The 14,022-nt window shown below is 32.3% G+C and overlaps 1 protein-coding gene across 1 annotated transcript; it reads left to right on the top strand.

Moving 5' to 3' along the window:
* The first annotated feature begins 6,665 nt into the window (after positions 1–6,665).
* On the top strand, positions 6,666–12,246 carry LOC143058348 (uncharacterized). The gene is made up of 3 exons (XM_076231824.1): positions 6,666–6,801; positions 11,311–11,407; positions 11,821–12,246. The coding sequence occupies exons 1-3, from the start codon at positions 6,692–6,694 to the stop codon at positions 11,926–11,928; spliced, it is 315 nt and encodes a 104-aa protein (XP_076087939.1). The 5' UTR covers positions 6,666–6,691; the 3' UTR covers positions 11,929–12,246.
* The last annotated feature ends 1,776 nt before the right edge of the window (positions 12,247–14,022 follow it).

Raw genomic sequence — 14,022 nt, 5'->3', positions numbered from 1 at the left:
TATAAAAAAGTGTCAATCCAACTGCTGAGAATATTAATGTCTATCGATGTATATGTCTATGTCTGAAAGTTTAACTTTAGTGTCTGTATACGTATATATAGTTGTCACGGAAATCTCTAGAACACTGTAGAAAGGATCAAGTGTTTTTCCGATCATGATTTTCTTAAGTCGAAGGCAGAAATAAAAATCATACAAAAATGTTTCATGCAAATATTCGTCTTCAGACGTGTGTTACGGCCAGAAATCGCCTTTAAATTGTAGCCAACAAAAGACACAAATCAATAGTAAAATTTAACAATATTTATTATACAAAAGTTTACAAAAGGTATTACACAAAATTTACTGTTAACTTAACTGTCAAAATATGAGTCCAATCTGTTATCTTTATCTGTATCCGGAAATCTTTCGGAATCCAATCTGAATATTATGTTCACTACTAAGGTCACAATCCAGTATGATGTTGTTTGTAGAATAAAAGTGTCAATCCAAATGCTGTGAATACTAATGTCTATCAATGTCTATGTCCAAGTTTAATTATGAGAGTTTAACTTTAGTGTCTGTATATATAGTGTTGTCATGGAAAATTCTAGAACACTCTATAATGGAACATTGTGGAAAATCCTGGAAAGTTACAACGGAAGTTTCTGGAATAACGTAGAAGTTTAAATTACGCATCTTTTATAAGGATCATTCTAGAAAGTTCCAATCATTCTGTGATTGTTCCAGTGATTCCTAAACTGCACAGTTATAAGATTATTTGGTAAACAACTATCAGGCCATACAACACAAATTAGGCCAACATAAATAAACATAATAATTACAATATCATAACACGTGTAAAGTTATACAACGGTTACTAGTCGGTCTGAATTGTGATAAAAAGAAGCGCATGCAATGCATAAAACATATAATGTCGTGGCTCAAGGATGTGTTGAATTATAGAGATGCTTATGCGGCACAAAGATAAGATTAATTAACCCAAATGTACTAAGAATTACCACACAACTTAAATTTACTTAAATATTGATTTGTTATCCTGTGCCAGACAGATGGCTGATATTCTGAGAAGAGACCTTGATGAAATGAAGTTTTATGGGAACAAAGATTTTGAAAACACGCCTCAGTGTTTAAATTTTAACAAAAATAAGGCACCAACGTCGAAAATAGTTCTAGTTCATAATGAAGAAAATGTCAACCGTTTTCTAGCTTGGCGATCTCCGCACGCACCCGAATATAAAAGACAAATACAATACAATAGTACACAAAACGTAACATAAAGAACTAAAGACCGCGCAACACGAACTCCAACAAAACGGTATATATTTCATACAAGTATAGAACTATATGAAGCGTCGTAACTGTTGCGGCGACGTCAATAACGTTGTCGTTGTTTTTTTGTTTTTTTACACTCAAGATTCAACTTTAACAGGGTATAGCTTGAAAAATAGCACGGTTGCTAAGGACTTTCTTTGCACCAATCGATTCCTCAGACATTTTAGAATCATCTCATAAATTTAAAAAATAATCGATTGTCTAATATAATAGAAAATCTTGGAAATGTAACAATTCCTACCGAATTTCACGATTTTCCCTATATATCCTTTGTAATTTTGGTGTATGATGCTGTTAACTTCAACAGCTCGTATCTCAAAAACGAAAACGGTTACCCCCTTTTTTTATTTTATTTTCCGATTTATTTTTACAAGCAGAATCTACATGTAAAATTTTTAAAAAATCCATTGTGTAGTTTAATTACGGACTGACATCTAAAAGCAAAGTTTTAAATGAAAGGCAAACGTGAGTCCTACACTCCATTTGATTGGAATATATATCAATTTTAGCATAAAATCGTCACATAACAATCAAAGAGCTGAAAGCTCTGAGGAAAAATGACGCCACTGCCTCTAATATTGGGATATTTTTTATGCAAGTCTTGATTTTCACATACCGTAATAAGTTGAACATTGCAACATGTCTCGTAAGCATATAATTGATATTCGTATATGAGTGTGTGAAGTGAAGATGACAACTGACTGTTTTTTTTTAATACAAATGAATAGGTCAAGAGTCAAGACTACCTAAATGATCTACAGTATCCAATGACTACTGGCTGTTTTTTTTTGTACAAATAAATAGGTCAAGACTACCTGAATGATCTACAGTATCCAATGACTACTGTCTGTTTTTTTTTTTTTTTTTTTTTTTTGTACATATAAATAGGTCAAGAATACTGGAATGATATACAATATCCAATGGTTACTAGCTGTTCTTTTGTACTAATAAATAGGTCAAGACTATTTGTATGATCTGCAATATCCAATGACTACTGGCTGTTCTTTTGTACGTACTAAATAAAGACTGCCTGAGTGATCTAAAGTATTCTAAGTAATGTGTAATTTTTTTTCTTGCAATTACATTTTTCTAAATTAAGAATACAGACTACTAGTATCCTTTCAAACCAAATGATTATGAAGAGCCTGTTGTAATAAGCTCTTATACCCCACTAGTCTATAACATATGACTTCGCATTCTTATTCAATTTTAAACGTTTTTATACTGATATTTTCATTTTTTTTTTAATTTTTGAATGCAAAGTGTGACACATTGATAGTAAAAAAAAAAATTATCAGAACAGTAAATAGAAATAGTAAATAATGCTCCTGAGGTCATATGTTATAGGACTAATTACCCACATACTCATTAAATAAGTTACTAGTGACATACACAAATGTAGTTATTTCTGTTACTTGAAGCAAATTCTATTTCTGTAGATTTACACAATATTGGTATTATAATACTTGTTTTATTTCACATTGAAGATTAGACAAATAACGATACTCCTTTGATTTTTTTTATTTCATGTCAGTCAGGTCCCTTTATATGAAACTTGAAACCACTTCTCTGCCATATAATGATATTTTATAACAACTCTGCCCATGACTCATATAATTTGATATTCATTCTTTAACCATATATCATAGTAAGCTAGTTTTTTTTTATTTTACACTAATCCACAATCTTTCATGTTAAATTTTGTCTCCATTTAAGTTTATGCCATTGAACCATCATGGTATTAAACACAATTCCAAGTAATTATGCTGTTACAGAGAGTCACCATATATTCATCTTGGGTGGCATTCCATTTATTTAAACTTGTGTCAGATTGGATAATGAACTAGACCTTAAGGAATTGATCTCATAATTTAATATGGAGCTATCGTATGCGACCCCTACTCAGTAACAAAAATAAACATGTCAAGCGGCAAAATTTATCACCAGAGATTACAAGTCAAAAGAGGATGGATAATTCTCCAAAATGCTTGCCAAACTGGAACTACAACAAGAACTCCAGACAAGGAGAAACAAGGCGTTGCAGCCAAAGTTAGTATTTATGTACAAAGAAGTTGAGGGGCTGATTCACGCTATTGAACCAGACGAATTACTCTTAAAAGCATGTCCGAAGAGAACCATATCTGCCGATAAATTCAAAGAATACCACGAAACAATTATTGTGGAAAAGCAAGTAAAGAATAACTCTTACTGTGAGTGTATTTACATTCCGCCAAGTCACCGTACAATATTCAAACTCACTTTAGGGCCTTAATAATAGGGTAATAGTCACATCGGCTCCATGTTAAATCGACATCTAGTCAAATCGGCACCTATTTAAAGTCAATTAGGCATCCAATAATTATATAAATAATTCAGCCTTTAAAAATGTGAATAAACATGATAAAATCAGGTTAATATTTCTGGCCAACCCCTTCCTTATCTAGCTCTTCTTGGGTAAATACTATAAAATTGCTGGACAACCCATTCCTTATTTCTACTGTTTTTGCTTAAAATACTGTTAAAAATATATATTAAACAAATCTAAATGGGTGTTGAATTGACTATATCAAGTGCCGATTTAACCAGGTGCCAATTTGACTAGATACCGATTTGACTATACTGGGTGCCGAATTGACCAGGTGCCGATTTAACCAAAAGCCGATTTGACTAGAATTCCGTAAGACAGTGATCGCGCCGAATCAGCTAGACGACACTGTTGTGCTGACATCAAACGTAGAGAGCTTCAAATCTGTTCTCCCGCCCCGCCAATAGAACCGTTGTATTAAAGCCAGCATCGATATCGACAATTTATTCACATGTCATACAGATACAGTCTGTTACAGACTCTACTGTTGTAACTTTGTAAACAAAGATTGAGTCGGATTTCCGGTACTTCGATCTGTCTTATTACCAGTAGAAAGTGGACCAACACGGACACATCATATTTTCTTATAAAAAAGGCAGTTGTTTGTAAAAAGAAAATACTATCGAGTTTTCCCCGATTAATTAAATGTTTTAACAATGTTCTAGTTTTACTTCACATAATCAATAAATTTATAAAAATAGATTTATAAGTATCTTAACAACATTGGTTGGTACACTTTGATCTTTATGGTAATAAGAAGGACCGGAGGTGTGTAAACTGGTTCCCGGTTGATTACTACACTAAAATGATAATACAAACAAAGTGCAGTTTGTATGTGAAATAGTAAATACGAAACCAAGCGCGGTAGACGGAGAAATGTAATGGAAGTTCAGTTCCATATGCCGCTGAAAAAGTCAATTTTCCAAAAACCATTTCGACTCGATAAACTCGCCACTCTTATAAAAAAAAATCTGGAACCATCCATAAGAGAACAAAGTATAAACCGTTAAATTATCTTTTCACATAATAAAACTCTATTATATATAAGTATAAATTAAAATCACAAAAATATGAACTCCGAGGAAACTTCAAAACGGAAAGTTCCTAAGCAAATGGCAAAATCAAATGACAAAACACATCAAACGAATGGACAAACAACTGTCATATTCCTGACTTGGTTACAGGCATTTTCAAATGTAGAAAAGGGTGGATTGAACCTGATTTTATAGCGCTAAACCTCACATTTGTACGAAAATTGTATCGAATTCCATTATACTGACATGGATGCGTGAACAAAACAAACAGACACAATATGTAAAAATATCAAAAATAGCTAGGGGTACAACAGCAAAACCAAAAACAGGGGGTGACTTAAGGTGCTCCGGAAGGGTAAGCAGATCGTGCACTCAAATCAACCGGTAAAAAGTTCTAACTACAGTAAAATTAAACTTAGTGGTTGTCGTTTGTTTATGTGTTACATATTTGTTTTTCGTTCATTTTTTTATATAAATAAGACCGTTAGTTTTCTCGTTTGAATTGTTTTACATTGTCATTTCGGTGTCTTTTATAGCTGACTATGCGGTATGAGCTTTGCTCATTGTTAAAGGCCGTCCCTATGGTTGTTAATTTCTGTGTCATTTTTGGTCTCTTGTGGAAAGTTGTCTCATTGGCAATCATACCACATCTCAGTTCTTTTTTACTATTTAGTTAAAACAAAGGATGAACATCTGTCTACTAAGACCCTCTACAGTCCACGTCAATATGTTAAAACATAAAAGCAAGGATTTCAACGCCGGTATAGTGTCACTCTACAAATCCTTGAAAAAAGTGCATAATTCTATTAAGTAAATTAAAAAAAATCAGCTGACTAAAATCTGTATTCAACAGTGACTGAACATGTATGATATAGAGAATAATACATGGCAAAATCCGTATCATATGTCGTATCATCCCGAGACATCAATATATATCAGCCCAAGGGCCTTTAGCCATGTATTATACGCTTTATCATATATTTCAACAGAAGAGTATTATATTATATGAACTGTTTTCTGATCCATAGCACTACGTTACCTTCGGTTATATTTTTGTCTTGTTTCGATGGCCTTAAAAGAACTGCTCAATTACTTATCTGAAGCACCTGGGTAACCTTACAATTTGCGTGCTGTTGTTTTAAAAATATTTTGTTTTGTATTTATTTGTGTGTTTTGTATTTTTTATAGTTGCATTTAGTGTGCCAAAATATATGAAAACTTGACGTGACGTCCCATAAATATGAAAACGTGTCGTTCGTGACGTCACGTATGACATCATTAAAAAAAATACGTTTTGAGAAAAAAATTTCTTAAGCAAAAAAAAAAACAAAACTGACGTTATGTAAAAAAAGAAAAGTAGGGGTGTGATAAAGGGTATGTGATAAAGGGTGCGCATCAAAGTTGCGCAATATTGATTAAACAGCAGGCTATTTATCAAATATCCAGGATATGCAAAACTACTGTATTTACTACTAAACATATGATAAATATTAGAATCAAGTACTATGAATATATAAAAAAAAAAAAAAAAATAGACAAAAGAGCCGAGGCCCTCATAGGGGTATCCAAGTATTCTGATAACCCCGGCTAAATATTGTGCCTATATATAATCACATAATCATTAATTATTATTTAAAATCAGAAAATCAAATAATCATGTAATGTTTTGTCTACTGGGTACCTAGTATAATTATCACATAATCAACTTGGAAACCCCTTGTGGAGGCTCATATAAATGCGAACATTCAATTATTATAGCTAATTTACCGGGTATCACACTTAATATAGGAATGTAAACAAACGTTATCCGAATCTTGTTAAATCGACTGCATCCAAAAATGAAAAATAAAAATATATGCAAATTAAGTGCTCCAAGTGTAGGAGGACAATACCAAAATAATAAAATCAATTATATTTTTATCGTTTCACTCCCTTTACCAATGGTGCTCTTTTGACAACGATGAGCGAAAAAAATGAAAAAGACCTATTCGATAGAGTTAAAACTAAAAAATGGGAAATGGCAAAATTACCAGCAGGAAGCAGCTTGGGGTGTTTATTTTCTTGGATAGGGTAAAAAACTAAGATCATTTGTGTTATCTTTGGTTAGTTCACAAAAATAGTGTATTAGGAAAGTCGTTTCGTTACTGCTTCATACAAAAATGTCGGTCTTAATTGGTAGGTTGAATGCATTTGAGATTTTGCTTGTCAACACTTGTACATGTACATGTGAATGAGATAATCATGATAATAGCAACATAAAACGTATACATGTATGTATGTACTGGTAAATGCCTCCATTATCCGAAGAACCCCTCGAAAGCTGGTGAGGGTACAGTGGCATCCATGTACATGATGATGATGTACACTCACTATCAGGATTTGTTGAGATGTGTCACTTACGTAAAAAAACTATATTTATACCACAATCAATCCCCACCCAACACAACAGGAGTGCTAGGACACCAGGTACGGGAAGTCTGTTATTATGGTGGAGGAAGTCTAAGTACTCAGAAAGAACCACAGGGCCACTTGTGATGTTGCTAAATGGTGGAAACGGAATAGGGAACGGAAATGGAAAGAATTATTGATATGGACAGAATTTAAGGGGGAATTGAAAAAATTACCTTAAAAAAATAACGACTGAAATAACGAAATCTCACACAATTATGTTGACAATAGGATAGAACCTAGATATCAAATAAAATAGGAAACAATTTTGGAAATACATAACAAGTAATGAAAAAAGAGGCTATAAAGAGAACATGCCATTCATCTATGTCTATATGCATCTTAAACAATGGGAACTCTCCAACATTATACAATGTGATAGACTTGAATAGCCCATGACAAAAATCTCTCTAAATAATGGCACCTTTCCAAATTATATACTTGTAAACAAATGGTAAACAATGGTAAATGAATAGTTCATGACAAAAATCTCTCTGTCTTCTTTAGTTTTTACCAAAAACCAGCTGAAAACACGAGACGTTATTAAAGAAAAATCATAATTTAAAATGAAAAGATAGAATGGTAATGGGAAATATATCAAAGAGACAACAACCTGACCAAAGAGCAGAAAACAGCCAAATGCCACCAATGGGTTGGAGGCGGTCTTCAACTGGCTCCTAAACAAAATTGTGTACTAGCTAGGTCAGTGAAAATGGATGTCTGATGTCACACTATACTCCAAATTAACTTGACTTATAAACACTTAACTCCAAAACCTATAAACACTAACTCCAAAACCTATAAAAACTAAACTCCAAAACCTATAAACACTAGACTCCAAAACCTATAAACACTAAACTCCAAAACCTATAAACACTAAAACTCCAAAACCTATAAACACTAAACCTATAAACACTAAACTCCAAAACCTATAAACACTAAACTCCAAAACCTATAAACACTAAACTCCAAAACATATAAATGAACTAAAATACACTGCATAAGAGATACATGTATGAAGAATCAACTTCTTCCTTTTAAAATAAGCCTTTCTAGTTCCAGGGTTTTCTTATAAGTTATTTTCTTTCCTTTCTACAAGAAAAGATACAATGAAAATCACCAATGCAGAACAACGCAACAAGATACACGACATGACATCTTGATTCAAGGCAATTAATATAGATATGTTTATGTGTTAAGAATGAGAATGTATTGTGTATTTTTGTCCTTATGTCCCGTCAGGGGCCCTTAATTGGAAAATAAAGAACTTTGAACTTTGAACTTATAGAATAAAAGAAAAATAGATGAAAAGCATTTCCCCAAATTTTATTTCTTCACAATCTATCTACAATGTTCATCTTTTTAGGCTGTGTTTAGATCTTGTTTGTGTTGTTAGGTTATCTTATTGACATTTATTCAACATTTTTTTTTAAATTTAAGAAAAGTACAACAGACTATACTTTATCATGATCATGCTTATAGCATGACCTTATCAAATGTTTCAAAAACATAGGCTCATCATCTCCTGCTAATTATTTCAATACTTTATGCTTCAAAATCTTTTATTCTAAATTTATTCCTCTGTTATTCTTGCTTTTAAACATGATGTATACTATATATAACATGCTTATGTAGATAAAATAGCCAAAAAGAAAAGATATTAATTCTTTCTGTTTCCGTTTTCCATTTCAGTTCAATATTCCGTTCCGTTTTACGTTTCCACCGTTTAGCAACACCCGGCCACTTGGTGGAAACAGGCACACCAGAGAGATATCAGAAGATTGACCTCCAGGTCAAAGTAGGGGACAACTTTGACCAACTCAGGCCCCCAAACAATGTAAAATGCTGGCACTTCAATTTATATAAATGTAATACAGAGCGCATGATTTAGCATTACAAAATTGCTTGTCCAGGACCTATTTCAAAAGCTGGACCCCTGTTGTGTTCACTTATTGCTACACTAACAACAGGTACAGTCTCAATCCCATGGTCAGCTTTCTGACCACTTGATTTAATAATTAGTGCATCATACACTGTGTTTATTATGTATTATACTGAAAGCAAATCAAACAACATTTATAACCCTACTGAGTTCTAAAGGGAATGAAAGATACTGGCTCAGTTTGTCATGTTTGTCCAGAACATGATAACACGCTCCTTGGTCATTATCTGCACTATAAAACCATGGGGTTTATTAACAGATAGTCTGATACTTGATTATTTTGCAGCATCCCAGTATTAACATTTGAGGTCAATTTCCTATCGCTATAATTGGTCAATTTTATTAGCGAATCTTTTAATCTGTAAGATTCGTATAATTTGATAAATGGTCCATTTTATTAGCGAATCTTTTAATCTGTAACATGTGTAAGATTCGTATAATTTGATAATTGGTCAATTTTATTAGCGAATCTTTTAATCTGTAAGATTTGTATAATTTGATAAATGCCAATGTCATGAATGTGACAATAATAATAATAATAGTATAATAATAATTCTTTATTTAAAGAGGGTTACACAGTTAGCTATAATCTTCCCTGAGGCCCTCATGAAATACAATGAAATATAACAAACAATTACAAAATATCAAACAGACACACATACATGAATAATGAAATAAAAAATTGTTATTAAATATACAATTTTCAAAACAGGTAAAAGTTACAAATTCATATATGACATGTATAGTATTGGCATCAACAATATCATAAGTTTAAGTAAGTGTGTGAAAATTATTATGCATATAAAAAACGCACAGCTTCTTTAAAATGTTCCATCAAGTAATTTTTTAAATCTTTTTTGAATGAGCTTGTACTTGAGGTACATTGACAATGGCTCCAACCCGTTCCTACGGTGCAATACTTGCCAGTTGAACCGATAATGTTCAAGCTTTTTGAAAAAATAAAATTATTTCCCTACCTACATTATATATTATATTTTACATGTTTTTAATGCATATATTTAGGAGATAACTGTATTGTATTTTAAGCTCCGACGCCATCGATTGGGGATTTGATGCTTGCAAATTAAGTTTACTGGCGACGCGTTAGCGGAGACAGTAAACAGGTATTTGCGACCATCAAATCCCAAATTGATGCCGTCGTAGCTTAAAATACAATATTGTTAACTCCATTCTAATGAAACTGACAGAAAAAACGTTAAAACATGTATTTAAAATCTGTCATATGCCATCTGCGCTTGCGCGTACGTCCCATTGCATCAATTGTCAATTGATGCCATGTAAGAAAGTGATGTTATCCAATCAAAATGAACATTACAAACGTTGTTGCATTAGAATTCATAAGATTATAAAATTTCCAGATTCCCCTTTTTAACATTTCTGAATGTTCAAATGCTTTTTATGTTTTAGAAAATGTAAAAACTAAGTTATACATTTTCTGAAAAAAAAATGGATTTGATTTTTTAGATTCCTTTCTTTTCTAACCCACAGAAGGTGCTCGGAATAAACTCGTGTAGGTATACATGGTATAGGTTTTACTCATTTTTGAAAGCTGTACTGTGACATATAGTTGTTATTTTCTTTGTCATTTCATGCATTTGGTCTCTTGTGTGGGAATATGGTAAAAAAATGTCTCATTGGCCATATCTTTTTTTTTTATATAGGTGCGTGCCAATAAACTAAGTTTGGAAAAATGCTTGCAATGTCCCCCTACATATCTGGAATGATATTGCAAATATTCATTATTGTTTGGCATGTTTGAGTCCTAAATATGCTAAAGGAAAACATAAGTTTGGAACTCAATCTCTTTTTTCATTATCCTGATTTTTGGAAATGTTGAATGCCTTTGACATGATGTTGACACATAGATTTTTTAAATGCATTCTTTGAACTCAGTTAAAAGATGATCATAATAAGCTAGAAAATGCCTAATTGTAGTCACACTAAGTAAATAACGTCCCCCCTACCCCCAAAGGACCCTTTATTCTATGTAATAGAAGTTTTATACATATAAAATATATATCATTAATTGATATATAGTGGTACATTTTCCACACCATGGCTTAATTTTGAAAATGAAGTTATTGTGACATGTAAATTTCAGGATAGCATTTTAGATAAATAAATATTAAAATTGAATAAAATAATACTGGACAGTTGTTTATTTTCAGGACGAAGGGAGATTATGAAAGTGCCCAAAGAAAAGCAATAACAACAAAAGGTTGGAGGAGATACACAAGTACATTTACAAGTGAAGGAAAACTGATGGTAAGAGATAAAGAAAAGTAAATCTTTTCTATTTGAAAACAATGCCATGGATCCTGAAATGCAGGATTATATTTTGTAAAACTAAATAAAATTGAGAATGGAAATGGGGAATGTGTCAAAGAGACAACAACCAGACCATAGAACAGACAACAGCAGAAGGTCATTAATAGGTCTTCAAATGAATGCAGCGAGAAATTCCCGCAGCAGTAGGCATCCTTCAGCTGGCCCCTAAACAAATATATATACCAGTTCAGTGATAATTAACACTATACTAAACTCCAAATTATATACAAGAAACTAAAATTAAAAATCATACAAGACTAACAAAGGCCATTTAGAATTGTAAAATTATCACAATGCAGATACACTTGAAATTTGTACTATAATGAAATAACTTTTTTTTCTTATTTCAGTTAGCCCGTCTCTCCGTGTTGATGTGGGGTGGAATTGCTGCATATGTTGCCTACAGGTTTCTGAGACCAGAAAGGAAAACAAAACTTGAAAAAGAACCAGTTGGATAGAATATAAAGAGATCATCATATTTACTTTGAATTTGAAGCAATTTGTTAGTGGGTAAAGTAAGGCACAATGTGTGTTACTTCGAATTCAGATACACTATTTTAAATTTTTAAGTCCACAGTTTATGTGTGCTGTGATATGAGTTTTAACTTAATTGTGTCATGTATCTATCATGTAACATTTTGAGATTGTACCCCTTCGTGACTGTATATTTATTGACATATAATTGGTTATTATAGAGATGTTGTGTATCTGTTTTTGAAAAAAAGCTGTACATTTATTATGACTTTTTATTTTTAAATAGAATTTCATATACAAAATCAGGTTATTGTTTTAATTATATTGCCATGGACAGTTCACCTACCTTATGGATTTTCCATTAAAATACATGAAGGGGGTGGGGGTAGGAACATAATTTCAAATTTTCCCAACAAACAAACATATATATACTTTTTTTTATTGCAGCCAATTTCATTGAGTGTGTAAGTAAATGTAATATCGTTGGTTAGGTTGCTTGTTAGCTGAACCGTGAAGTCATTATAAGGTCAGGTATTCTACCTAACCTAACCATGACTTCACGGTTCAGCTAAAAAGCAAGCTAACCAAAATTATTACCTTTGGCTACACACTCAATGGAATCTGCTGTAAATTTGCACACAACAAAGGCATACTATCTTTAATGACCCAAAACTCCTGTCTCTGATTTCTGTCTTCCCTCCCACATGCATGTTAATGGCATATTCATCAGCACTCAGACACCCCCTGTATGTTCTCTCTGATTCCAGTCTTCCCTCCCACATTCATGTGGCATATTCATCAGCACTCAGACACCCATGTATGTTCTTTCATGGTTTCAAAATTAACAAACAAGAAAAAAAATCATTATTACAAACTTATTATCTTACAAATTTTTGTGACAAGAAACCCAGGATCCTGACTTTGCACAGGCACATGAAAAATGCGATAACCAACTCATAAAAAAAATATGCCGTCTTATACCATTTACAGGTTGCTGTACTTCAAAGAAGTGTTCATACAGCAAAAGCAGAACAAGAAGACCTAATACTGTGTATTCATGATTTACAATTAATTATGAATAATGATGTATAATAATGATGCATTTGCAAAGAGCTATTTTCGAAACATGGTTAAATCTAGATTATCTCCCCTAATCACAAATGCAATTCATATATTATATATATGTAGATATGTAGATATCTGACTGAAGCGGGTGGTTAGCTAGTCTCTATAAATTTAGATTTAATCCACGATTTTCTTAGTTTGGTATTTTTGTTATTGTACTTGTATTAACCCCTGCCTTAGCAGAGATTAAGTTTTAACCTTGTCCAAAATTCATATACACAATGCTAAATACCACAAAACAGATCAATCTTGAATTTGGTGGCATCACTTTAACCATTCTATAGTTATGCCCCTTTAAAAATTGAAAAATTGCATTTTTTTTTTTATTTCCGTTTTCTTACTTTTAGTTTGTCTCAACCAAATCTTATGAGACTTATATGCAATGCTTATTGTCTTATAACACAGACTAAGTTTGAAATTAGGTGGCATCACTTTTACTGTTTTAGAGTTATGCCCCTTTAAAAATGGAAATGTTGCTGAATTTTTCGTTTCTGTTTTCTAACTTTAGTTTGCCTCATCCTTATGTTATGAAACTTATACACACTGCTTATTACCACAAAACACAAATCATATTCGAATTTTGGTGGATTAACTTTTACTGTTCTTGAATTATGTCCCGTCATAACATAATATGCAAACGGGGGCATCATCTATGTTTCATGGACACATTCTCCATTTTTTTAACTAAATTTCTAGAAAGTATGGTATATATCATGTCAGTACCAAAGCTTTGACTACTGATGTAATGCTACCTTTGTAAACAAACAGTCCATTAGTCAAAGTATCTAGAATATTTATAAATAACATTTTATAGTTTTGGCGTTCAAAGAGAGGTGTTAATTTAAAAGATACCCAAGGGAATGAATTCGAACTTGTAATTTGAATACAAACTGACATTGCCATGGCAAAAAATTAAAAGTTAAAAGACAAACAACAGTTTACAAAACACAACA

Source organism: Mytilus galloprovincialis, chromosome 14 (genome assembly GCF_965363235.1).
Source record: "Mytilus galloprovincialis chromosome 14, xbMytGall1.hap1.1, whole genome shotgun sequence".
In the NCBI taxonomy this organism is placed as follows: Eukaryota; Metazoa; Mollusca; class Bivalvia; order Mytilida; family Mytilidae; genus Mytilus; species Mytilus galloprovincialis.
The sequence above is the reverse complement of the archived record's forward strand: the minus strand, read 5'-3'. Positions and strand labels throughout refer to the sequence as shown.

Coding starts and splice junctions, on each gene's coding strand:
- LOC143058348 (XM_076231824.1), top strand. CDS start 6,692: ATGAGCGAAAAAAATGAAAAAGACCTATTCGATAGAGTTAAAACTAAA. Junction 6,802..11,310: donor TGTTTATTTTCTTGGATAGG/GTAAAAAACTAA, acceptor GTTTATTTTCAG/GACGAAGGGAGATTATGAAA. Junction 11,408..11,820: donor CAAGTGAAGGAAAACTGATG/GTAAGAGATAAA, acceptor TTCTTATTTCAG/TTAGCCCGTCTCTCCGTGTT.